At 41.0% G+C, this 26875-nt stretch overlaps 2 protein-coding genes and 1 non-coding gene across 5 annotated transcripts in view; 1 reads left to right on the top strand and 2 right to left on the bottom strand.

Moving 5' to 3' along the window:
* The window catches only part of LOC116503635 (cullin-associated NEDD8-dissociated protein 1-like), a 37323-nt gene extending 17630 nt beyond the window's left edge, over positions 1–19693 (top strand). For 2 of the 3 annotated variants that reach the window (XM_032210185.1, XM_032210186.1), the window contains 12 exons: positions 619–742; positions 3836–4092; positions 4999–5104; positions 6103–6251; positions 7965–8257; positions 9412–9553; positions 11366–12871; positions 13458–13553; positions 14288–14457; positions 14970–15134; positions 16060–16167; positions 18139–19693. In XM_032210185.1, the coding sequence (XP_032066076.1) occupies positions 619–742; positions 3836–4092; positions 4999–5104; positions 6103–6251; positions 7965–8257; positions 9412–9553; positions 11366–12871; positions 13458–13553; positions 14288–14457; positions 14970–15134; positions 16060–16167; positions 18139–18366 (3344 nt within the window). In that variant the 3' untranslated portion in view covers positions 18367–19693. Of the gene's footprint in view, positions 1–618; positions 743–3835; positions 4093–4998; positions 5105–6102; positions 6252–7964; positions 8258–9411; positions 9554–11365; positions 12872–13067; positions 13283–13457; positions 13554–14287; positions 14458–14969; positions 15135–16059; positions 16168–18138 lie in introns of those variants that run through there. The other variant, XM_032210187.1, reaches the window with a different exon arrangement.
* A 937-nt stretch (positions 19694–20630) lies between these two features.
* RPL32 (ribosomal protein L32) lies at positions 20631–25174 on the bottom strand. Its single transcript, XM_032212054.1, has 4 exons — positions 25070–25174; positions 23032–23132; positions 22713–22894; positions 20631–20805 (listed from the first exon to the last, which is right to left on the bottom strand). Exons 2-4 carry the CDS (start codon positions 23125–23127, stop codon positions 20676–20678), a joined length of 408 nt encoding a protein of 135 aa, XP_032067945.1. The 5' UTR covers positions 23128–23132; positions 25070–25174; the 3' UTR covers positions 20631–20675.
* On the bottom strand, positions 23189–23325 carry LOC116505129. Its single transcript, XR_004254911.1, has one exon. It is a non-coding gene; the product is annotated as a small nucleolar RNA SNORA7 (small nucleolar RNA).
* Positions 25175–26875: the final 1701 nt, after the last annotated feature.

Genomic DNA, 26875 nt, shown 5'->3' with positions numbered 1-26875 from the left:
TCTCCTCACTATTAGGAAGTTTCTACTTAATTCCAGGTTGTTTCTCATTTTGATTAGTTTCCAACCATTGTTTCTTGTCCTGCCCTCTGGTGCTTTGTAGAATAGTTTGCCCCCCCTCTTCTTTGCTGCAACCCCTCAAATACTGGAACTGCTATCATGTTGCCCCTAATTCTTCTTTTCTTTAGACTAGCTAGCCAAACCCAAATCTTGCAGCCTTTATTCATATGTTTTAGTTTCCAGGCCTTTGATCATCTTAGTTGCTCTTCTCTGAACTTTTCCCAAAGTCTCAACATCTTTTTTGAAATATGGTCACCAAAATTTGTTGCAGTATTCCAGGTTTAGAATACTTTAGGACTGAACTTCCACAGTTCTTAAATAGCATAGTTCTTGGTTGTATTTAGTGAGGAATTTGGGAATGTAATCCTCACCCATCTGGAGGCTGTCATTTTGCAGAAGACTGGTATGATGATCCCCATTGCCTGTGAACAGCTTATGACTTGAAAACTTGTTAATTTAATTTGCTTGATCTGAGCTGATTGTTTGATAAAAGCATTGCAAAACAGGAACAATTTTGTTGAAACCATCATTCTTTTTCTCTTCAAATTCCCAACTTCACAGGTTCTACCATGACAGCCAACGTTTGCAAAAATATCACCGCTCAGCTGACTGGAGCTATTGGAAAGCAAGAAGATGTGTCGGTACAACTTGAGGCCCTTGACATTTTGTCAGACATTTTGAGCAGGTACAGTTATTTTTCAACAATGTTGTTTCAAAAAGCTTTACAATGTTCTTTCCTAGTAGCATTTTAGAACCAGAATTCCCCAACCAGCAATTTTGAGAATTGAAGTCCACACAACTTAAAGATACTAAGGTGGAGAAACAATGCTTTAGATAAACTCAACTCTAACAGCAAGGCAAACTAACAAATGTCAGAGTTTGTTGTATAAATTCAAATTAAGAAGCACACACAGATAACTGATGCAGCAGGATTCATTAACTTCTTATATACCTAAGAATAGATGAATAAATGTACAATACCAACAGGTAGTTCTTCCAAGTAAACACAAGGCAGGAGAGTTAGGGGCAAACACAAGCAGTTAAATTCATTTCAGCAGACAAGGCCAACCAACTGCTTGTTTACTTCTCAGAGCAACAGATTGATCAAGTTTCTTTTTCAATTCTCTGCACAGACTCAGATCTGTTTAAGCTCCCATTGGCCGACTTAGTTGCGATGCCTATTCCAGAGATGGTATTCAGCAGGTTCTGACCAGTTCTGGAAAACCGTAGCGGAAATTTTGAGTAGTTCGGAGAACTAGTAAATACCACCTATGACTGGCCCCGCCCCCATCTATTCTCTGCTTCCCAAGTCCTAGCTGATCAGGAGGGAATGGGGATTTTGCAGTATCCTTCCCCTGCCATGCCCACCAAGCCATGCCCCCCAAGCTACACCACACCCACCAAGCCACACCCAGAGAACCAGTAGTAAAAATGTTTGAATCCTACCACTGGCTTATTCATTGGCTGACCTTGTTCCCATGTCTCTCCCATTCATGAATATTTTAACAACAATGATCCCTGAACTACTGGAAAGCAGCATACACAAATGACAAATTTATCCCTTTTGCTCCTAAGACAAAAAGCCCAAGAGAGCCAAGTCGCTAAATCATTGAGCCAAGGTAGCTTTCCCCATCACTGGTCCTTTGAAATTAAATAACTAGGAGTTTGTTAGAGCTTCTGTTCTTAGATTCATCCTGAGAAGGCAGCATCTTAACAGGAAGAGGAGGGAAGAAGAGAATTTGAGCTGCCCTGCCTTATCAAGTAGATCCTTCCAGGATTCAGGAAGTAAAATTTAAGAAACAATAAGTAATCAGAGAAAGTATGTTAGAGATTTTAACTTTATTTTAGATATGCACACAATCTTGCCTCTTTCTTTAAATATTGAGGGTTGGTTTCCATTTTTGATGAGCCTATCTATTGTGCCTTTACTTGACCTTGGTCTTAAATTGTAATTCCTTTTTCTGTAAGATCTTCTCCCACCCCTCCCCGCTAAGCTAATATCTTCTTTGCTGCTTCATTCTGTAATAAACTAAATATTCTTCTAAACAGGCATCTCAGTGCCAGCTTATATTTTGGGAGTCTGTGAACTGGTAACATAAGATTTAGGCCTGTACATATTAATTATCAGAACAGTGAACGTATTTTCTTGGAAAAAAATAAAGGACAAACCTGAAAAAGGGACAAATCTGAAAGAGGTTGACAAAGATTTTTTAAAAAATGTTTATGATTTTGTTTTATAAAGGAGAATTCAGAAGCAAAACCAAGAAAATAAAAAATTAAATCTAAAGGATAGTTTTCTGAAATAAAGAACTCTCTTTTATAAGAAATGACATATGGTCACTATCAGTTAGGGTCTTAAATGACCCTGGGGCCCATTCAGTGAAGAGGAACGGAAACATTTTTTTCCTTCTTACGGTCTTGCTTATATCCCTGAATGGAGAGATGAAAGAAAGGAAGAAAGGAAAAGAAATACAGTAAATGCCACTTATAGGCAATAATTGTCAGTAGGCTATTCTGGTTGAATAGAACTGGCCTTGTCCACATGGCCAAAAGCCATAATTGCTAAAGTGAAAGTGCAACACATCTGGAAATCGTTAAATTGGGGAAGATTGTGTTAATGAACTCTTGACAATTCCGGGTTCAGCTTCTAAAAAATGAGTGTCATTCAGTCAGCTTTTCTGCTGTCCACATTGAAACACTAGATTATAGCCGAACATGCGGATTGACAGCATAATGCTAAATGTACAATTCAAAACAAATGCCTTGATATTTAGTGTGTAAATATTCTGAAATTGTTTTCTTTTTTAAAAAATGGTTTAGATCTGCAAAAGAAGCTTTACTTGCACTGAATAGAGAATTGCATATTGAGGAAAAGTCATACTTCAGATTTCTCTTTTTGCATTACAAAATGTATTGAGTTCTCATTGTTGCGTTTTAGTTGGATATATTAGATGGCGGACTTCATATGTGTTTTTATTACCTTCCTAAGTCCTTATAGGGACTGTTGGGAAAACAGCATTAGTATAAACTGTTGCTTTTGTTAATTTGGATTACACTTTGCTGTATAAATATATTATTTCTTGCAGCATCCTCTCTCATATACACCCCTCATGGTCTGCAAAGGCTTATTCTTGCAAACAACAGAACGTATTTTCATCATTATTTATTTATAAAAAATTATTGGCCACCTATCTTACCATAGGGTAACTCTAGGTGGCTTATAGTTACATCTAATCTAGATGTAAAAAGAAGAACGGTTGCAGGAACTGGGTATATCTAGTTTAATGAAAAGAAGGACTAGGGGAGACATGATAGCAGTGTTCCAATATCTCAGGGGCTGCCACAAAGAAAAAGGAGTCAAACTATTCTCCAAAGCACCTTAGGGTAGAACAAGAAGCAATGGATGGAAACTAATCAAGGAGAGAAGGAACTTAGAACTGAGAATTTTCCTGACAGTTAGAACAATTAATCAGTGGAACAACTGATTGTTGTCCAGAAATTGTGAATGCCCCAACACTGGAAGTCTTTAAGAAGATGTTGGATAGCCATTTGTCTGATGTGGTGCAGGGTTTCCTCCCTAGGCAGGAGGTTGGACTAGAAGACCTCCAAGGTCCCTTCCAACTCTGTTATTCTATTCTATTCTAATCTAATCTAAAACATAAATCATGGAAGAAAAGTGAAAAAATGAATTGAAATGGCTGTCTTCAGGAAATTAACAGTTAAGTCCAACTCTGTTTGGAGAACATTTGGTTGATGTGAGCTTTGTCTGTGGTTTCAGGCTAGGGGGAACTCTGTACTCCTTCCATTCTTCCATCCTGAACTGCCTCCTTCCTCAGCTCATCAGTCCCAGGTTGGCCGTTCGGAAGAGAGCCATCATTGCCCTAGGTCACCTGGTCTTGACATGCAATGGGAACATCTTTGCAGAGCTTATGGAACATCTCTTGTCAGAGCTGAAGAGGAATAATTCCACTTCGACTACGAGAACATACATCCAGTGCATTGCTGGTATCAGCAAGCAGGCTGGACACCGCATAGGTAAGCCTTGTGATTTGGATTTTTAGCTTGTTTCTGACCACTGTTGTTTCATGCCCATTGCGTATCCCAAGAAACTCCCTCCAGTCCTGCCTTGCATTGTTAGTGAGATGTTCACCTTATTCTTTCCTTCTTGCCTATTTTGCTCTGAACATCTACTGTTGTAAAAATGTTTGGCGTTCCTTAGAGGGCAAGCTCAGTTTGGAATTGTGCCCTAAGTAAGGGATCTCCTCCATAATTTATATACATGCTTATTCTAATAGGCTACCAGCTAAGAATAGAAGCAACGAAGGTATTCCCTTTGAAAGGCATCTCCAGAATAGATCCATCCAGATGGTTCATGGCTTTGAGCCCAACCTGGGGTGATAGGGGAAATCTCCATTTGGAAAATGGTAGGGTCTAAGAACATTAATGGGTGATTTCACTAAGGGGAGGCTAAAAGTAGTTTTCTTTCTCTGCTGTTGACACTATTTTCTTGGGTGCCTTGGGTCTTGTGCTTTTACTGTCCAAGATACAAATTCAGACTGCACATATGGATATGGGCTTTTATGTCAGAGAAATGAAATCATGTTTCTGATACACGAGATGTTCCTTCCAGTGCTGTTTTGTGAAGGAACAGAAGAACACTGTGGTGGATTTGCTGTGCCACCACAACTTCCACATTTTGATTGAAACGCAAAGCTATTGAGTTCATCAAGCAGCTCTAAGTGAGAAGGACATCTCTTGAACAGAGCAGAACCTGAACAGACCTTCTTTTCCTTTGTGATACTCCTTGTGATACCTTTCCTGTGAGATAGATGGGCCCATGTCCACCATTGCTTCAAAAGGCTATGTTCTCAGTGGGCCCCGATTGTTCAGTGGATCTGGGAAAGAATTGTGTGGATCACTTACTCTGTCTCTGTCTTTTAGGGGACTACCTAGAGAAGATGATCCCATTGATAATTCAGTACTGCAATGTAGAAGATGATGAGCTGAGGGAATACTGTTTCCAAGCCTTTGAGTCTTTTGTAAGAAGGTTGGTACCTTTTACTCAAATGTTGTATGCAACTGACTTGGCTCCCATGTTCTTTTGTTCTAACTTTTAGAAGGAAATCCTTTTTTTTGGTCACCTGTTGTTTGCAACCGAAATCAGGGCTGTCTGCTCCAACTATCTATGACTGATTAGTTACCAGAAAAGTACAGTTTTATCTGTAGGTGTCATGGTTTACATGGGTGATTGACCTGTATCTGCTAGAAGAATGACATATCTCTAAGCGAGGGCCTGTCAGGATTAGGAAGATTCACAGGGAGTTTGGGCAAGTCTGTAGCATCTCTTATCACTTTCTTGAATCAACAACAATTTGTCATAGGGTCACATGGGTTCAACTGAAAACTCCAGGAAAATTTGCAATAGGTTTATGGAGTAGTCCAGCATGCTCCATATCTCTCTTTTCTTCCAAATCTGAATTGCCATAGACTCCTGATAAAGAGGTCTCAGTTAGTGGTTCTGGAGAATTGAAATGATCATTTTCTGCAACTGAGTTTGTTACTTTTTAAAATAGGATTTTAACTTTTTAAAAAGGCTGGTAATGAATAAACAAAGGGGATATTTCTCTTAGGATGAATAAGTGTAAATTGGATAATAAAGGATGAAGTATGGCTGTTGCCGGGAAGAGCAATATGATTAGATTAGCTACTTGTGGGCTCTTGTCCTGAATCTTCCCTGGATCATGATTTTATAGGAGCCCCAGGTTTCAGATATATTTTGGTAGAATTATCCCAATTGCCTGCATAGTTTTTTAAAATAACTTTGATAAGAAGTTTAAACAAAAATAAGGGAAAGATTACCTGGAGATGGTTATATGTGCAAAGCATTGGGAAGTATGCTGATTGTTAAAAATGATGTGTTGCTGTGTGCTGAACCCAGGGATTATCTTTAGAGATGAAATGCCAGTTAACTGTTTGAAAAACATGATCAATAGAATTAAACATTATATTCTATGCTAATCTATGATTACCTTGCTGTTTCTAAAGGTGTCCAAAAGAAATTGGCCCTCACCTTCCTAATGTGACTGGACTGTGCCTCAAGTACATCACATACGATCCAAATTACAACTATGATAATGAAGAGGAGGATGAAGACGAAATAATGGAAACTGAAAATGGAAAGGATGAGGAGCAAGGTGCTGCACAATTCGGATTACGATGGTCATTGATAAAGATGGAATGCCTCCACCACCAGTTCAGGAAGTTCTTTCAAACCATTCTGTTTTTTCCCCAAATCAATATTTCAAGGCTCAAAAGAGCATGTAAATTATACAACCATCCCTGCTTTAAACCGATTAGTGAAAAGTCTAAAAATATGGCCAGATAGAAGTCTGGTGCATCTAAAGGAAGGGTTTAAATGAGGAGGTAAGAGTAGGTGGTTTCCATATGTTCTGTTTGTTGATAAAGGTTTCTGAAGGTACTGTTTATGACTGTTTTGTTATCATTCTCTGCTATGAATCTTAAATTGGAAGAGCACCGTGGCCTGACCTGAGTAGGATCATTGCTACTGCCCATTTCTCCTCTCCCTGACCTGAGGTTTTCATGGCTATTGTTGCTTGCATGTGAAAAAAAGAAAAAGCAAGAAGGCCTGTTCTGGTATATAGTAGATCAACTATCAGTTATCCTGCCCCTTCTGTACTTGATGTTGCCAGCAATTGGCCTGTGCAACCTAATGAAGACTTCAGGCAATTTCCTCTTACCAGTCTAAATTTGTAAAATTAAATACTTCAGCATAGTTCTTTGCTCTTGTCATTCTAAGGTGAAAATGCAGCTCTCACATGAGCCAAGGGTTACATTTAATGTTGGACTGGCATGGTGGGAATAGATTTAAGCTACACTTCCAAAATTAAAAGAATCCAGGACAAAATCAAGATGGGATTAATTTACCATTTATTTGAAACCGTCGTGGTTGCTCCCCTCTCTCAGACTTTCCCACCAGAAGTACTTACGGGTCCCCACTTTGTTAATGTTTCAGAAACATAGTATTTCTATTTCTATATGAACATTTTGCTGGCTATGAAGTATCTACCTTGAGTTTGCTTTTGATAATGTTTTAGTGGAATGCGAGTTCTCTTTGCCATTTAATGCTGTCAAGAGTCCTTCATAATGTGGGCAGGTTATGAATTCATAAATCCTATTAATATGGCTTCCTGTCATACTCAAAGCTTTGGAGGTGAGTTGAATGAGGTCCGTGACAGTGTTATGTGAGAATTGACCCATGGTCAACTATTTTTCAGAGTATAAGACGCACCAGAGTATAAGAAGCACCAAGGTTTTGAAGAGGCAAATTAAAAAAACCTCCCCCAAACAGCCCGTTTTTCATGAAAATGAGCCTGTTTTTTCTTCTTCAAAAAAGGGCATGAATAGCCTTTAGGAGGCTTGTAGAGTGCTCTTGGGGATTGGGATGGGGGCAAAAACGAGCAAAAAACGGCCTGTTAATTTCTGCTCTCAGCCCCCATAAGCTCTCTGAAAGCCTCCTAAAAGCTATGCACGGCCATTTTGGTGAAGGGGTGGGGTTTCGAGAGGCCAAAAATTCTGTATTCAGTGTATAAGACACACCCAGATTTTCAGCCTTTTTTTTTTTGAGGGAAAAAGGTGTGGCTTATACTCTGAAAAATGTGATAATCTTTCTTCTGAAAGACTGAAAGAAAAAAAACCGAGTTCTATCTCCAGCAGCGGTATCAAACTCACGTCGTCATTTGGTAACGTGACGTATCGCAACTTTTTCCCCTTTCGCTAAAATGAGGTGGGCGTGGCCAGTGCATGACGCATCCAGCCTGCGGGCCATGAGTTTGACACCCCTGATCTACAGTGTCTGTCAATAACAACTCTCTTTCATTCCACCTCAGAAAGTGACGATGAATATAGTGATGATGATGACATCAGCTGGAAAGTTCGTAGGTCTGCTGCAAAGTGCCTTGAGGCCATTGTCAGCACCAGACACGACCTTCTGCAGGATTTCTACAAAACTCTCTCTCCGGCTTTAATAAGCAGGTTCAAGGAAAGGGAAGAGAACGTTAAGGCAGACATCTTCTCAGCCTATATATCTTTACTGAAGCAAACTCTGCCCATTCAGAGTTGGCTGCAAGCGTCGGATGAAGCAGGCAAAGAGGACATACCTCTTACCATGCTTCAGAACCAGGTGAGTTGACCTTAATCACATGTTGCTGTGTGGCATGATATAAATTCAGCTAACTGTGTTTCAAAACAGTTTCAACTGCTCAAATTTGAATTATTCTGTAAGGCAGGGTTTTAAAACTCAAAGCTCGTGGGCTGGATCCAGTCCGCGGGGTGCTTAGTTCTAGACCACAGGCCTGCCTTGGAAACAGTGAAGGACCAGCCCGTGGTGCCTCCGCCAGCAAAAACAGAGCTCGGGAAGGCTATACGCATCCCTCCCGAGCTCTGTTTTTGCTGGCAGAGGGTTGCATGAGGGTGTTGCTATGCCCCTTCAGCCCCCAAGGTCAAACACAACCCTGATGCTGCCCTCAATGAAATTGAATTTGACACTGTAAGGTATCTGGGGGTCTTTCATGATGTCTCGTGAGGTTTTAATCCTTGGATCGTTCTTTGATGGACTCAATATTATGCAGCTACTTGAAAAAGTTACTGCCTCTTATCCTATTTGGTATTCTGAAAGATAAAAGTAGCTTTAATCTTCCTATGGAGTTGATTTTATGGTCTGCTCCACCTAGTAACATTGTAAGCAGCAGCCTAGCAGATCTGAGTGGCAATATTTGTAGCCCTCGTGATCTGCCCAGAGTTGTTTTTGTTGCTTATTTGTCGTGGCTTTCACGGTGATTCTCTGGGTTGCTGAAAGACTTTCTGGACCGGTTCTAAATACGTAGCCATCCAAAAATATTAGGTAAGGTGTAAGCTTATGTACCTAAACCCAGCTATGTAGTAGTGATCTACTTAGTGATTTGACCACTCTGTCCTGATTTTGGAGACTACGGTGACTTGCCTACCCATTAAACACAATGATTGCTTAAGTAGAGATCCAATTAATTGTTAGAAATAGCTACAGAGTTGGAGTAGGGTGACGGGCAGTATATTTAAATAAAACGATGAGCTATTGAAGATTATTTTTTTGCCTAAAGGGGAAAATATAGTGTTTATTGCGCCACTTTTAAAAACTCTTCATGATTTTGTACATCTCCAATTCTTCATTTATACCTGAAAGCGTTTTCCACATGGATCAAGTTTCTTTTTTGTACTAAAATAACTAATGTTTGCTTGGATTTTGAGTTATTTTGGCTTTTAATCAGATTACCGATGAGCTGCTTTCTAATCGCCTAGGTTCCAAATATTATCAAAGCTTTGCACAAGCAACTCAAAGAGAAGAGCGTCAGATCAAGACAAGGGTGCTTTGCTCTTTTGACGGAACTGGCGAACGTCCTCCCCGGTTGCCTTGCGGATCACATACCTGCATTAGTGCCAGGTAAAGCTTGTCTGTTGACTAAACAAATCACGGGGCAGTTTTCACCAAGGGTCACTTTTCATTTTCATTCCTTCTTCACTTTTGATATTAAGAGCCGTGGTGGCGCAGTGGTTAGAATATACTATTATAGGCAAACTCTCCCACAGCCTGGAGTTTGATCCAGTTGGGGCTCAAGGCTTGACTATACCTTCCATCCTTCCGAGGAGGGTAAAATGAGGACCCAGATTGTTGGGGGCAATATGCTGACTCTGTAAACCTCTTAGAGAGGGCTGTAAAAACACTGTGAAGTGGTATATAAGTCTTAAGTGTCAGGGTTCCAAGTAATAGTCCCATAGCAAGCAAAACTCTGGGGCAGGTGAATTCCTCAAAGAATAGCTTTATTGGAAATATCATATTGGCACAGATCTGATGAAAGCCGACTCTGAAGACTCCCGTGGTTTTCACCTAATTAAAAGTAAAAGATTTTCACTTTCCCCAAATAATCAATCACATGGTCCAAACATAGTGCGGTCTGGCATCTGGGTGACATTACCCCTCCTTCCTCTGACCAGGTGTGAGAATGTCCTTGGTTCCCAGGAGAAAATATTTTGTTTTGGCTACAGAATCCCAACTATCTGGAATCCCCGCCCCGCTCCCTATCCTTCAGCTCCAGTGTGGCAACACTGAAGTGGTCAAAAATGGCTTCGGTCAAGTCAGCTTCAGGGTTGAAACTAAGTGCTATTGCTATTCTACAAAGATAAGCAGTAAATAATAAAGCAACTTCTCTTTTACTTGTATTTTATCTTTATAGTCAAGGCTATCATCCGGTTGCTCTATATACACAGAAGATGTTATGCCACTAGTTTAACTGAGGCCAGTGGCTGCAGATACTGGATCTTTTTCTTCTTTAAAAAAAATCCATGTGAGCAGCCAAAGACTGTTTAATTTCCATATATCATCGTACTTTGCTTCTGTACTGGAATACGTAACTTTTACTGCAGAATATCTTTTCTTAATTTATGGTCTCATATTGGTCTTAGTTGAAATGAATGGGAAAGTGATTAACTGGGGTTTATTCCTCCATCTGCATTTTCTCAAAATATGAACAAAAAATTATACTGCCCTGTTTCCCAGAAAATAAAACCTCCCCGGATAATAAGCCCAGTCATGCTTTTGAGCGCATGTGCTAAAATAAGCCCTCCCCTGAAAATAAGCCCTCCCTGAAAATATTGTAACCCAGCAGCAGCCATGAGGTGACCACGCTCGGCGCCTCCTGCACCTCAAAAATAATAAGTTCTCCACCAAACTGATTTTATCTTCATCTAGGAGTAAACTCTTACATGCAAATTTACAACACAAACTATTTGAGAATATATTTTCCAAATAGATTTAATTAATCATTGCTTTCTGAAGTCAGTAAAGTCTTTTGAATCCTAGCAGCCGTGTGTAAGATCTGAGTTTTTTTAAAATAAATCTGAATCACCCAATAATCAGTTTGAAGATGCTGTGAATTGCAACCAATGGCATCAGTCTACCAGGTTAATAGATACCCACGAGGAAATAGATCCCTATTCACAGTGTAACCTCATGCACTTAACCTAATCTTTTATTGATTTATTAGATATTTTTTTTAAAAAAAAATAAGGTGACCACAAAGGTTTATGGACCGCCTACCATGCTGCAGAAGTTTGGGGAGATCCCCTGCAGCAGATTTCAGGATAACATGGGAGGTGCAGAGTGTAGAGATAGGGAATTTTCTATTGTGAAAAAAGTCTGTTTTGAGGGATGGGGTCAACTATAAATCAAGCTGACCAATGTTTCCTTGGCACACAGGAATTGTCTTCTCCTTGACGGATAAATCCAGCTCCTCCAATATGAAGATAGATACTCTGACTTTCCTTCATGTTGTTCTCTGCAACCACCCCAGAGAAGTGTTCCATCCCCATGTTAAAGCCTTGCTACCCCCAGTGGTCATTTGCATTGGGGATCCTTTTTACAAGATAACGTCCGAAGCTTTGCTGGTGACTCTACAGCTTGTGAAAGTAATTCGTCCCTTGGATGCGCCTTGTACATTTGACGCCAAACCTTATGTAACAGACTTGTTTTCGGCAACGTTGAAGAGGCTGAAAGCAGCTGACATCGATCAGGAGGTGAAGGAACGGGCGATCTCTTGCATGGGGCAAATTGTTTCTAATCTGGGGGACTACTTAAGCAGTGAACTCCAGCCAACCCTGAAGATTTTCCTTGAGAGACTGAAAAATGAAATAACTAGACTGACCACGGTCAAAGCACTGACTCTGATTGCAAATTCTTCACTCAAGATAGACCTGAGGCCCATTCTAGCAGAAGGCTTCCCCATCTTGGCTTCCTTCTTGCGTAAGAATCAGCGTGCCTTGAAACTGAGTACTTTGACGGCTCTGGATGTCTTGATCAGAAACTATAGTGATAGCCTCAAGCCAGCCATGATTGAATGTGTCCTAATGGAGCTTCCAGATTTAATTAGCGAGAACGATATGCATGTTTCTCAGGTGGCCATTGTGTTCCTTACCACTTTGGCTAAGGTTTATCCTTCATCCTTGTCCAGGATCAGTGGTACAGTTCTGTCAGAGCTTTTCCAGCTGGTTTACTCGCCTTTGATGCAAGGAGGGGCTCTAAATGCCATTGTAGACTTCTTCCAAGCATTGGTTGTGATCAAGGCGGTCAACATGAGCTACGCTGACCTGATGAAGCAGCTAACTAGTCCTGTATACTCATCGACCTCTAGCGGAGTCTCCACCACTTTGCACAAGCAGGCTTTTCACTCTGTTGCCAAATGTGTGGCGGCCCTTTCTTCTGTGTGTCCAAAAGAAATCCCTGGCCTAGTAAACCTGTTCATTCAGGATGTGAAGAACCCAAAGTCTACCACTGCCGTCAGAATGCTGGCGTTCCTCTCGCTCGCAGAAATAGGCCGCACCACCAACCTGAGCACTCAGAAGGAACTCAAAGCCGTGATCCTGGATGCGTTTGCCTCGCCCAGCGAAGAAGTGAAATCGGCGGCTTCCTACGCTTTGGGCAACATCAGCGTGGGCAACCTGAAAGAATACCTTCCCTTCATGCTGAAGGAGATTGGTGGTCAGCCTAAGCGGCAGTACCTACTACTTCATTCGCTGAAAGAAGTCATTAGCTCCTCCCCAGCGGAGAGCCTGAAACCTTACGGGGAGGACATATGGGCCCTGCTTTTCAAGCATTGTGAATACACAGAGGAAGGAACCCGCAATGTTGTTGCTGAATGCTTGGGGAAATTGACTGTAGTAAACCCTTCTCAGTTGCTGCCCAGGCTGAAAAAACAGCTGTTCTCAGGTAAGGGAAGGGAAAGGATAGGGCTGAAGCAATTGCTCTGCTGAGAGGAGGGTTGTACTTTTCTCTGCTGTAGACCTGTGGATTCTTGTAGCGCATATTTACTGTCTAGTGTCCATCCTTAACAAGCTGTTTTGGGGAGATTGTTTTATTCCGCTCAGGCTCCTTTCAAGAAGATTCTGTCCCGTTTGTGTTGTAGGCACTTCCTGGTTGAAAGGATTAACCGGTGACATCACTGTTGCCCAGGGGATGCCTGTGGAGGCTCCTTTCATGTCTCTTGTCAAGGAGCTGGAGCGAATGATGGGAGCTCACCCTGCCACACACAGCAGCACTCGGGTCTCGAACACGGGCTTTCTAACCTCCAACCAAGCATCCTAAACTTGCGAGCCACTGCGGCCCTTCAAGAGGATGAGCGCTATAAAAAAGAGAATAATTTCCACACAGTGTGCGCTGGGGTTGTTTGTGCTGTTTCATTGTTATCTGTGTTCTGGAAACGATGAAGAAAAAGCGCTCTTAAGAGGAGAAAAGGTGGTAGAAATGATGTGTTCTTTTCAAGATAAATACTTTCCCCCCTCACTTCTCATTGCAGGCTCCCCCTATGCTCGGAGTACAGTGGTGACTGCAATAAAATTCACCATCTCGGATCACCCTCAACCCATTGATCCCCTTCTTAAAGGATGCATAGGTAATTTTGAGTTTTGATCAAGGACTTCCTTTGGAAGTCAGAATAGCAGGCCTTGTTAAATTTAAAAAAAAAAGAATATAGAGTGGAATGAATGGTAAAGAGAAATGACCCAAAGAATTAATTGCTATAAGAATGTAATCTTTAACTTTGCCTGAAAGTGCTTGGCTTTCATTGTTGCGCCCATATCCCAACCCTCTTCTGTTTGAATCAGAGAAGTTGTTCAAATTCTAGATGTTATCTGATGTCAAAATGAATTAGGTGGGGAGCAAACAAATGGAAAGTTGAATCCAAAGAAAGAGATACTTCTGACCAGTTAAAACACGAAATATATTATGGAGGATGTTACTCTCTTTTTTAATCAAGAAACAAAATCCAAGCAGATCTTTAATTGATTCCATTCTCGTTAAGCGTATTGATGTGACATTTCCACAGTGAACTTGAATACACAATTGTTATCTAAAATACAGAATCGTTTTGTTGAATATGCTTAAGTCATCTGAATCGTTTCTACATTGTTAATCTTTAAAGAACCTGATTCTATGATTGAGTCTAGATGTTAATGCAACTTGAATATTGATGCAGATAACTAGGGACTAAATGACAGAGTGGGCTGTCCATTTGATCTCCCCTGCCTGGTTTGAAAATATGATTTTTTTTCTCCTTTTTTGAAGATTATGTGCATGCCAGAATGTATTTAAAGCTAGTGTTGCTGCCTTTTAAACTCTTTGTTATAGGTGACTTCTTGAAAACTCTTCAGGACCCTGACTTGAATGTTCGTCGTGTTGCTTTAGCCATGTTTAATTCTGCTGCTCACAACAAACCTTCCCTAATCCGAGATCAGCTCAGTACGGTCCTACCCCACCTATACAATGAAACCAAAGTTAGAAGGGAGCTCATACGAGAGGTATGGATCATATTCCATTTCAGCATTATCCTGTTTCTGATATTGGGTCAGGTGTGGGCATCTATGGCCCCTTTACGACCTGTGAATGTCAACTCTCATGCTCTCAGGAATTCTGAGAGTTCACATCCACAGGTCATAAAAGGACCATAGTTGTTGATCCCTGAGTTGGGTGGTTCCCCCAGTACTCCTAACTTCTTGTTTTTATGAATGATGGACAGGGATCTGCATGACCAAATCAAATGGGAATGATAAGCAACATAGATATATTGATTTGTGTTAATATAATTCAGCCAATGTTCTTATGAGACCTGAAAGTAAACTAATCCCACAGGTATATGGAAATGATTACTGATCCTGTAATTTAAAGCTTTAAATTGGAATACCTTCAGCTGAATTTCAATTGGAAATGAACTAAGCAATTCTGTGGCCTCACGCTGGGCCAGATAAAGTTGGCATGTGAAAGTTTTCCTTTTTTTTTAGAACTTCCAGCTACTTTGAATTTCCCCCTTTAGGTAGAAATGGGGCCTTTCAAACACACAGTAGATGATGGGCTCGATGTGAGGAAAGCTGCCTTTGAATGCATGTACACACTTTTGGAAAGCTGCCTTGATCGACTGGACATCTATGAATACTTAAATCATGTGGAAGATGGCTTGAAAGATCATTATGATATTAGGGTAATGTTTCTTTTAAAAAAATTAATTTTGGAGCTTCTAATTTTATTATTTCATGAATTGTAGGGCTGTTTTAGGGATGCAGTGGCTCAGTGGCTAAGACGCTGAGCTTGTCAATCAGAAAAGTCGGCAGTTCTGTGATTCGAATCCCTAGCACCACGTAACTGAGTGAGCTCCCGTTACTTGTCCCAGCTTCTGCCAACCTAACAGTTTGAAAGCATGTTAAAAAAATACAAGTAGGAAAATAGGAACCACCTTTGGTGGGATGGTAACAGCGTTCCGTGTGCCTTCGGCATTTAGTCATGCCGGCCACATGATAATGGAGATGTCTTCGGACAGTGGTGGCTCTTCAGCTTTGAAATGGAGATGAGCACCGCCCCCTAGAGTTGGGAACAACTAGCACATATGTGCAAGGGAAACCTTTACCTTTAGGCCGGTTTTGGATGAATCAGTTACCCCCATGCAACAAATCCTGACTTGTCTTCTTCCTCAAAGAGAATGCCCAAACTGAGGGATCCTATAAGAGCTAAATATCCACTTCCATGTTATTTTCTTCTGCCTTGTAACCTAGAAGGAAGAGCAACTTAAGTAGGAGGGAAACCTCGTTGCAGTGTTGGTAAAGCAGTGACCCCCAACCTTTTGGGCACCAGGGATCAGTTCTGTGGAGAAAGGTTTTTTCTGTGGACTGGAGGGGGCATGGTTCCGTGTGCTGCCTGCATCCCATGGATGGGGCTTCACTTGTTTGTGTGGCCCAGTTTCTGGCATGCCGCGCCCCGGTGTCGGTCCAGAAACTGGGGATGGGGGACCCCTGTTGTAAAGATTCTGTTTTAAACGCAAAAGTGACCACGAGTTGTTGTAAGTTATTACTGGAATGCCTGCTTGAAAAAAACAGTGCTAATGTAAGCTTTTTCCTTTCTTCATTATGAAGATGCTGACTTTCATTATGTTGGCTCGCCTGTCAACACTCTGCCCTAATGCTGTCCTGCAAAGATTAGAGCGGCTTGTTGAACCACTACGAGTGACATGTTCAACTAAGGTAATGTCCTGGGAAGCTTGAATGTATTTATAGCTTGATAGTTCTACTTCTCTTTCTTTCCTGAGGTACCTACCATAGTTGTCAGACTATAAGACACACCTAGATTTCAAAGAGGAAAACAAGAAAAAAAAGTTTTTGGCCTCCGTGCATTCGTTTTTTGCCCTCCCCGGCCCCCAGGAACACTCTGCAGGCCTCCCAAACCCTTCACGCATCCCGTTTTCACCAAAAATGGGCATGTTTTTGGCAAAAATGGGGCACGGGGTGGTGGTGGTGGTGTTGAGAGGCCAAAAATGCCCATATTCGGTCTATAAGACACACCAAAATTTTCACCCACTTTTTTTTGGGGGGGGGGGGGGAGTGTTTTATACTCCAAAAAATACGGTAATTGTTCATGTCCTGAGAAACAAGGGATTACTGTTGCAATAGAATCACAATTGCAATCCTCCACTTCCAACTATTCGTTTAATGACCGCTCAAAGTTACTACACTGAAAAGTAACTTACAACTAGTAAGTTACACTTACAACCATCACAGCGTCCTGTCGCCATGCGATTGCCATTTGTGATCATCTCAGTCGGCTTCTGACAAGCAAATTTAATGGGGGAAGCCCAATTCATTTAATGACTGCATGATTTATTTATCAACTGCAGTGATTTGCTTAACATTCGTACAAAAAAAAATGTCGCAAAATCAGGCACAATGTACTTAACAACTGCCTGGCTTACCAGTGGAAATTTTGGTGCCGATTATAGTTGTGAAAGTGGAAGTGACGGAAGCAATCTTAGCTTGATTATCTGGGATGAGTTTCCCCCGATTGGCACAGAGGAAGTGGACTGAGTTCCCAAAAACTCTGAACTCTGCAGTCTTGTGTGTTCAAATAATGGCTCCCCTGGGTAGTCAGAAGGAGCAATGGTTTGTGCCATATAATCTGGTTCAAGTAGTAGTGAACACTTCTTTGAGAGCAGGTTTGGTCCATGTGTTTCGAAGCAGTTGGTTCATCCCTCCTTAAGGAGCCATACTTGGATTCAATAGTGTTGGACAATTTTGCTTCTTCTCCAACCTTCCCTTTTAAGTGAGGATTGTTGAAAAAGTGGTAGATGTGGGGCTTCAGGACTTTTTGAGGTTTTCAAAGCCATTTTCAGGCTGGGTTGAAGTATCAAGACAGTATCGGTTATGGTTATGATGCCCTTTGGAGGTGATATATCCTTCCTTGCTCTCCTCCAACTCTCAGTAGGTTACAATATCATTGAACATGATATCCTTCCTGACCACTTTTGGGGACTCAGATGTGGGGGGTTTTGTTTTGCAGTTTTCCTTCCTCCAAGGTTGATTCCATTCCACTTGGACCTCTCGTGTGGGACATCCCAGGGCTTAATTATCCCTCTGTTCCCATTAAATTTTACATGACTTCACCTAGCAGTTTTATCATCACTGGGTAAAAAAACATCAATATGGTGGCAATACTATGCATCTTCATCTCTTGCTATACAAACGATGCCCTTGAGGCTTTTACCCAGGCCTGTGGGAGGGTTTTTGCCCCCCTTGGATCTAATGGTTTTTCATCGTCAACTCTCGATGGGTTGCATTTCCTTGATCTCAGGTCCTCCCGATCTCAGCTTCTGCCTGGAGAGTAGGTGGTAACATGGCTAGGAATGGTCTTTGCAGATTTGTCTTGTGCACTACTTATGGACCAGGAATCTCTGCAATTACTCTTGCCTTTATTGGACTCCTATAACTGGATTCCTACAATGTGCTGTATATTGGGCTGTTCTTGAGGAGGTTTCAGCTGGTCAAGAATATGCAGAGATTAATGAATGTGGCTATTGTATTTTAGACTTATTTAACATCTCCGAATTCATGGGCAGGTATGGAGTCAGATTTTCTTTTCTTGACCATGCAAAAAGCCACTGAACACAGACGTATCAATGTGATTAAGACTGGTAATATTTTAATTTTGTCTTTTTTTTCTAGGTAAAGGCTGGTTCTGTAAAACAGGAATTTGAGAAGCAAGATGAACTGAAACGTTCAGCAATGAGGGCAGTAGCTGCTCTACTGACCATCCCAGATGCCGATAAAAGCCCTGTAATGGCCGAATTTTCTTCCCAAATCCGAGCCAACCCAGAAATGTCTTCCCTCTTTGAAAGCATTCAGAAGGATCCCACTTCATTATCAGCATCAGAATCAATGGAACTGAGTTAGAACTCTTGGACTATTTTGTCTGCTTCTTACAATCAATCCACTGTTTCCAGCGCAGGAGCTAGAAATGATTTTAGAGACAGGCGTCATTTTAAAAATGAAAATTATATTTCTATTGAAACAAGGTCAGATTTCAGATATGTTAAAGGAATGGCAATCTTATTTTCCAATTACCACTTATTCCAAAATGCAATCATGCCAAAAGAAGAGTCAATCTAATTGCAGCATTGACAAGTGTATTTACCGCCCCTTCTATTAATATTAAAGTGAAAACACCACAAAGAATTCTGATGACAGACTATACCCTCCAAATGAATCAACAAATGTGGCAAATACATAAGTTAAATCCTGGTGTTCCATGTTTACAGATATTACAATTAAGTGATTTTTCAGTGTTACAAGATTTTATATCCATTGCCCTGCCTCCCTCCTTTGAGATTAATATTAAACTACAGAAGTATCTCGACTGTCTTCCAAGATCGAATGCCTTATGCTTCATTAATGTGGTTTGTCTGCCACTGTGTAATTTTTTTTTCTTGCTACAATTGTTTTTTTAAAGAAGCTAATACCAAAGCATTATTTCAACGTATATAAAATTAGCATGTTATTATCAAGAGATGTTCATCTGGTATAAAGTATGCAGTAATGAATTAGCACCGTTCATTTATCAAAATGGAAATACAACTGTAGTATTCTATTTTTTTTTTCATTCAGCAAGGATCATATTGCTGCCTTGCAGCTTCTGATTACATTTCATTGGGGAAGTGGGGAGGGGGAAGTCATATGCCACTTAATATGTGAATCACTTAAGTGCTCTATTTATAAAACAGGGTGTCATCTTTTGCTGTACATGCATCAGAATAAAGTCATATAACTGACAGAATTTGGTTAATTATTGGTTTTCTACCCAATTAACTTTTGTATGGACACTTATATGAATTTGAACTTGCTATTCTTCACAAAATAATTTTAAAATCTCTGATTTTAAGCACACTTAAATGTTAATGAAACAAAATTGGGAATCTATTTTGAGAAGACAGAATCTTAATCAGCAGATGACATATAAGTAATTGGGTTTGAAGTACAGATCCATCTTCACAAGTACCATTTCCAAGCCAGCTATCCCCTAGGCTACACTGTATGCATTTCATTTTTGTTCCCTAAATTAAGGATTTTTCATCCATATATATTCATTTTATTTATTAAAATTCTCAGGACAACTATCTAAATCAGGAGTATCAAACTCAAGGCCTGCCAGCTGGTGCTTCCATCTACCCACGGGGCCACCCTGGAATCAGCGGACCATCCCACAGTGCCTCTGCCAGCAAAAATGGAGCCTACATGCCCTCCCCCCCATTCCCTGTCAGAGTTGCAAGAGGCTGTCACAGCCGAAAATGGAGCAAGTGACATTGAGCTGAACCCCAGACCTGGCAAACACAACCCTGATGCAGCCCTCAATGAAATTGAGTTTGACAATCTGATCTAAAGTATAAAAAACTTACTAAATTTTATTTCTGCCTTCTAGGGTTAGGGTCAGCTACACTCCCGATTTGTGTCACTTGCAAATTGAATCAAAATTTATTTCAAATCTTTATCCATATAAGTACAATGTTGAACAGAGGACCCAGATCTGAACCCCATGTTACTCCTCAGTAACTCTACATTGCTTGCAGTAGTTTTCAAGTCAGCTATGGTAAAGATTCCCCTCACACATATGTGCTACTCGTTCCCGACTCTAAGGGGGCGATGCTCATCTCGGTTTTAAAGCTGAACAGCCATCTCTGTGGTCATGTGGCCAGCATGACTAAACGCCGAAGGCACATAGAACGCTGTTACCTTCCCATCAAAGGTGGTTCCTATTTTTCTACTTGCATTTTTACATGCCTTCAAACTGCTAGGTTGGTAGAAGCTGGGGCAGGTAACCAGAGCTCACTCTGTTACACGATAATGGTACATCTATTGTAATCAAATTCAGCCCACACTGAATTAGCTTGCTAATCAAAATGTAGTATGTCATATATCTGGAAATTAAATATATTATGTACAGCATTCCCACAATCGTTGGAACTTGTTCAATGAAAAATGTAGGTGGTTAGTCTGGGAAGGTTTTCTGTTGAGATTCATTCTGACATTCTTTTGCATTACAACAAATTATATTTGTGCAAATATTTATTAGCAATCTCACTAATTTTAGAGCTGCCTCTAAATCCTAAGGATTTCTTTCATGGGGGTGCCCCACCTAATTCAATTCATGCCAAGGACACACATTTTCCAAATGTTATACTTTATTAAATATAGTTGTTCAAGACAAACTATTCATTTTCTTCGCTGCGCAGTCTGGCATTTGGATTGGTAACCTTGATAGCAAGCTGAGCTGCTCGCTCCACAATTACCTTCCGGTTCTTGGATGAAACGTTATGAGCAATTTCTGCACAAAATGACCTGAAAACAACCACAAAAGAATGTTACAAGCTCTTTGTTAACATATTGAATGTTTCTTAAGAAATTTTCTTCAAAATGAGCTTTATGAATTCCAGACAGTGAAAATCCATCTATTCTGAACTGAACATAAAACTAATCTAGATATGCAATACAACTTCCTCCTTTCCCCACAACCACCACCCTGTGAGATGAGTTGAGCAGAATGGGTGACTAGTTCAAAGCTACCCAGCTAACTTTCATGACCATCTCTACCTTTCTAGCCTGGTGCCTTAACCATTAGACCAGTGATGACAAACCTTTTTTGCCCTCGGGCCAAAAGCACACACATGTGCCCACACACAATTTAACACCCCCCCCCCCGTGCCATGCCCCCTGCTGCATAACTTAATCCACCCCCCACGCAAACGGTTTTCTTGGAGCCTGGGGAGGGCAAAAATGGCCTCCTCTACCCCCCGGGATGTCCTCCGGAGGCTGCAAATGCCCCATTTCCCGACTTCAGGTGGGCCCAGTAGGCCTGTTTTTCGCCCTCCCCCCGGCTCCAGAGGCTTTCTAGGAGCCCGGGGAGGGTGAAAACATCCTCCCACGTCCCCCTGGAGGCCCTCAGGGGGCTTAAAACACCCTCCAAGAGCCTCTGCATGAGCCCTGTACTTAACTGGCATCACATGGAGACTCCTGGTAAGGGAAGGGCAATGTGGGTGGGCCAGCCAAAATCAGCTGGCCAGCGCACACATGCGCACTGGAGCCAAGGTAGGGCAAAGGCTCACATGCTCACTGATATGGCTCCGCATGCCACCTGTGGCACACATGCCATACGTTCGTCATCATGGCACTAGACCAAACTAGTCCTCCTTATTGTCCTACCTCTTAGGGAGGAAGGCACTATTTTGGTACTATAGCTTAGGTTCTCCAGGCTTGGTTGCAAACTCCCTTCTTTCTCCTTAGTTTTACTTTGATCATTAGATGTGTAAAATGAGTCTACTGCTTGAATTCAGTAGATAGTGCTCGACTTAAAACAGTTCATTTAATAACTGTTCGAAGTTACAACAGCATTGAAAAAAGTGACCTATGACCATTCTTCACACTTATGACAGTTGCAGCATCCCCATGGTTATGTGATCAAAAATCAGACACCTGGCAATTGACTCATATTTATGATGGATGCAGTGTCCCAGGATCACGTGACCAACTTTTGTGACCTTTTGTCAAGCATAATCAAAGGAGAAGCTAGATTCATTTAATAACTGTGTTACTAATTTAACAACCGCAATGATTCATTTAACAACTGTGGCAAGAAATGTCGTAAAATGGACAAAAATTCACTTAACTGCCTCGGTTACCAACATAAATTTTGGGCTCAATTGTGGTCGTAAGTCGAGGACTACCTGTATGCCCACAACACAACTGACCGCTGGAGTCAATCCTATGCTATGGCTTATTCGATCTGTTTGGGATAATGTCCACCACCACCCTGGGATTAATGTTCAAGATGATGTGGTATATATTAAGATAGTGATGAGGGCTGGAGGAAAAAATGAGAGCAAAACGCAGTCACAGTCCAAGATTTCTAGTTCTCATTAGTATTTTTTCCAATTTTTAAATAATTTCCATAATGGCAATATAAAAATTTTCATTTTTCTCAGCCATCTATTTTTATGTTATGATCTTTCGGCAACACTAAAGAATTTTGTAAAGGCAATGAAGTAACAGAAAAATGACTTGTCTTAGGCAGGAAGTACAAGACATTCTGAGGAAGAGAAGAACAAAAAAGATACCTAGAAAAGATGCCTAAACCAAAAGGCCTGGTTTAATGGATTCTATCTTCATTTCAGAATGACTTAATTTTACCATATAGCAATGCAACATGGCAGTTCCTAAAGAATAATTACAAAACACTGTTTCCAACTTACTTGTTGCTCATCATTAGCACCTCCAGCTCTTTGACATTATGAACAAGAAATTTCCGGAATCCTGAGGGAAGCATGTGTTTTGTTTTCTTATTGCTCCCGTAGCCAATGTTGGGCATCAAGATCTGGCCCTTAAATCTTCTGCGAACTCTGTTGTCAATACCTCTTGGCTTACGCCAGTTACGCTACAAAAATTCAAAAGCAATTGGAAGAACTTCAACATGATGTTTTCATTTTAAAGTCTTGAAGACCCACAATAAACCACCAACCAGAGTATCTTAATGTTAACTGAGGGTTTAACATTCACAAAAAGAACATCTACCTTGATTTTGACATAGCGATCAGACTGATGACGGATGAACTTCTTGGTCCTCTTTTTGACAATATTAGGTTTGATGAGAGGCCTCAGAGCTGGCATTGTAACTACAAAAAAACCATATGTAAAGAATTATAGCCTGTAGGTTATAAATGAAGCATAAAATTGTTGCAGAATATCTTCCGTTTGCTAGCGTGTTTCAGAGCCAGAAACAGAATGGGTGTTTTCTGCAATTTTTATCCCTCCTGTGTCCAAAGCTGGAAGAGTACAAAAACTCTCCAGATGCGATCCTGGGAGGTTATTGGTTTAAAATCTGAGTTTCTGATTTCTCATTTTCCAATATTTCTTTAGTATACTGCATGATACAAAAATGATACAAATTCTATATTACTTAAAGCAACTAACAGCAAAACCAATGGGTTATCTATTACAAGTGAAAGCTTTGTCAGAAATCAGATTAACTATTCCCAATTGTTATTCAGATTTTTTTTAATTTGTAAGTATTGAACAAGACTGCAAGGCAATCTACATATACCATTGTAAAAATACATTGCAGCATGATGGATGAGCAAGATAATAGTTTTCTGTGCCTGACCACTGTTCTTCCAACAGTCTCACAACTTTAAATTTTCATCTGAAAAAAGAGACCAGGTTGGACTTGCCCTTGGGAATTCTAAGGCTTTTAATTGCACAAAACATATACCTTATTTTTCAGAGTATAAGATGCACCCCCCTGCAAAAGTGGATGGAAAAGTCTGTGCGTCTTATACAGCAAATATTGCAGCAGGATGTGAGGTGTGTGGTTGGTGGTGCTGATCAGCTGTTCTATAATGGGCAAAGGCAAATGGGCTGTGGTGAACAGGCCAGATGACTAGGGATGGATGTTTGGAGGCAATTTTTTTTTCTTATTTTCCTTCCTAAAAGCTAGGGGCCTCTTATAGTCTGAAAAATATAGTTTATCCCTGTACTTCATTTTCAAATCATGCCAAGTATGCAGACGCTGGGAAGATTAGCAAAATCATAACTCTACCTTCTTTCATTGCTAACTGAAAGGCTTGTATATGAAAATAAATATTTATATATAGCACATGTATATATAGAAGGAACAAGCTCTACAAAGTTAGTATTTCATAGAAAGGACCAAATGGCTTCTATAAGCTAAGGCTATGCATACAATGATTGCTACCGCTATGAAACAACTGGGTCTTGGTAATTTAATAAAAATATCATACACGCTTCTTCATCACTGAAGCTTTATCAGATGAAAGAGCAGGTGTATGTATCATTCCCACAACATGCACAATTGGATAAATGAGGGGATCAATGCTCTGGGGTAGTTGTCAACTGATTTATGTCTTAAAAACAATGGCCTGCATTACAGTACCGGTAGTCCACGAATTACAATCACAACTGAGCCCAAAATTTACGTTGCTAATGAAACACTTGTTAATTGAGTTTTGCCCCATTTTGCGTATTTTCCTGCCACCGCTGCTAAGGGAATCATTGCATTTGTTAAGGTTGTTAAGTGAATCTGGATCCCCCCCCCCCATTGACTATGCTGGTCAGAAGGTCGCAAAATCGGACCGCATGTCTGAATTCTGATCCTATGGCCGCGGGGATGCTGCCAACGGTCGTTAAGTGCGAAAAATGGTCACAAGTCACTTTTATTTCAGCGCCGTTGTAACTTAGAACGGTCACTAAGCGAACAGTAAGGCGAGGACTTCCTGGACTTCCATAATTCCCAACCCGCATGCAGACTCAAAACTCTCCTGCCGCCTCTGAAAACAGCAGATCCAAAATATCGCCTTCTGAGCGGGGAAGAATGCGGGCCTGCCAGCTTTTGCGCTTGTCGCCTGCCCCACCCGAAGAAACCGAAGCCTGCAACCGCCTCCCGTTAACAACGTGTGAGAAAACCCGCCGTTTCTTCTCGCCTCGGAAAAGAGCGGCAGGAGCTGACGGAAAGCATGTCCAAACAGCCCCGAAAAGGAAGGAAAGTTCGCTGCAATGTCTCCTCGGCCGGGATGGCAACGGATTCCCGACTTACCGACTATCTTACTTGGCGGCACGGAAGGAACGAGAGAAAGAGAGGGGGGGGGAGCCGGAAGCCGCAAAGGTTGATGGGACGCTCGGTCGAGAGTGGAATAAAGTCCTGGAAGGTCGGGTGAGAGCCTTTCGAGTCGGACGAAGAACCAGTGGAAAGCTGTGCCTCCTACCTGGTCAATATCGTTAACGGACGATCAAATGAAAAGGCATTTGTTTAAATTTTATTGAATTTCATTGAATTCTATTTAAATAAAGTCCATATTTCAACCCAATCGCGGCTGGCAATGAGCAAGGACCTGTGTACGTCACTTCTGCCAGCAGTGGCAAATTGCAGACGAGGAAAGTAGCCCTCGGAAGTAAGAAAGTGTAGAGAGGGAGCCACGCTTGCTGTTCAATTGAGACCTCCTTGGAAGATTAAATAGAGCAGGGCCTCCAACCTTGGCAAATTTAAGACTTGTGGATTTCAATTCCCAGAATTCTACAAGTCTTAAAGTCTACAAGTCTTCAAGTCGGAGACTCCTGAAATAGAGGACCCTGGACAGGGCAGCGGCAGAATCGTCTGAAAAGATAGTATGCGCGCCCACAAACTCTTGTGCCTCGCAATTTCTCAATGCTTTTTACAGATTTTTGCATTTGCATTAATTATACATTTTAATTCAATGTAATATTTAATTTTTTTAAAAAATATCTGCCGTCTGATCTCTGATCTTAATATCTACGGGGCAGGAGAAAATGAATGATCATAGAATGAATTCCACCATAGAAAAAGCCTTTCCTGGTGTTCCGATTATCACGTCCTCCTTTGCCTGTTTAGCTATTGGGTAGCCCTAGACACCAACAGATTAAGATTTGTGAATAACATCACTTCTTTAGTTGAAAGTAAAAAAAGATTTCGGAGAACCCCCCCCCCCTTATGAAAGTAAAAAAAAATAGTGAAAATATGGCTCAAGATTAAATATCAGGAAGATAAATTTGTCAGTCTGCATCTGCATGCTAAATGACTACAATTGGTGGCAAACAGGCTTGAAGGAAGATGAAAGGTAGCAGATGAGGTGGGTGGATGTAGGACCTATAGTAAATGGTCAAGATGATGCTTGCTTCAGCAATTTCCAGAAGCCAAGAATGTGATTAAAATTCTGCATTTTGCCTCTCCACTTTTCAAAAGATGTCTCCAATTTTGAGTGGAAAGAGGGGGAAAAGTATAGAACTTCAACTATAGAGGTGGATCCATCTATAAAATAACTGCAGCTGTGCACCAAGTTGAAGAATTTGGAGATTTTGCAAGTATGTTTCAGTATGAAAGCCCCAAATCTTTGTTTCATACCTGATATGCAAAGTTTTGGGTGGGCACTTGAGTTGGTTGTGCTACTTACATGAACCATTATGACAAGGGAGGTAAAAATTCCTGTCAAATATACACAGCCTAAATTACATGTAACTGAAGTTCACTCTTGCTATGTGATATAAAATAATCATTTCTGAAAAAGTTGAGATTGAAATATAAGAACCTGGTTTTCATTTAATGATTGTCTTGTGAATATCACAGTAGCAGCAGGTTCTGACCAGTTCTGGAAAACCAGTAGTGGAAATTTTGAGTAGTTCGGAGAACCAGTAAATATTACCTCTGATTGGCCCCACCTCCATCTATTCTCTGCCTCCAGAGTCCCAGCTGATTGGGAGGAAATGGGGATTTTGCAGTAACCTTCCCCTGGAGTGGAGAGGGAATGGAGATTTAACAGATTTTATTCTAACCCTTCCCCTACCACGCCCACCAAGCCCTGCTACACCCACAGAATCGGTAGTAAAA

This window comes from Thamnophis elegans, chromosome 2 (genome assembly GCF_009769535.1).
Source record: "Thamnophis elegans isolate rThaEle1 chromosome 2, rThaEle1.pri, whole genome shotgun sequence".
Classification (NCBI taxonomy): Eukaryota; Metazoa; Chordata; class Lepidosauria; order Squamata; family Colubridae; genus Thamnophis; species Thamnophis elegans.
This window is presented reverse-complemented; position numbering and strand designations above follow the sequence as displayed.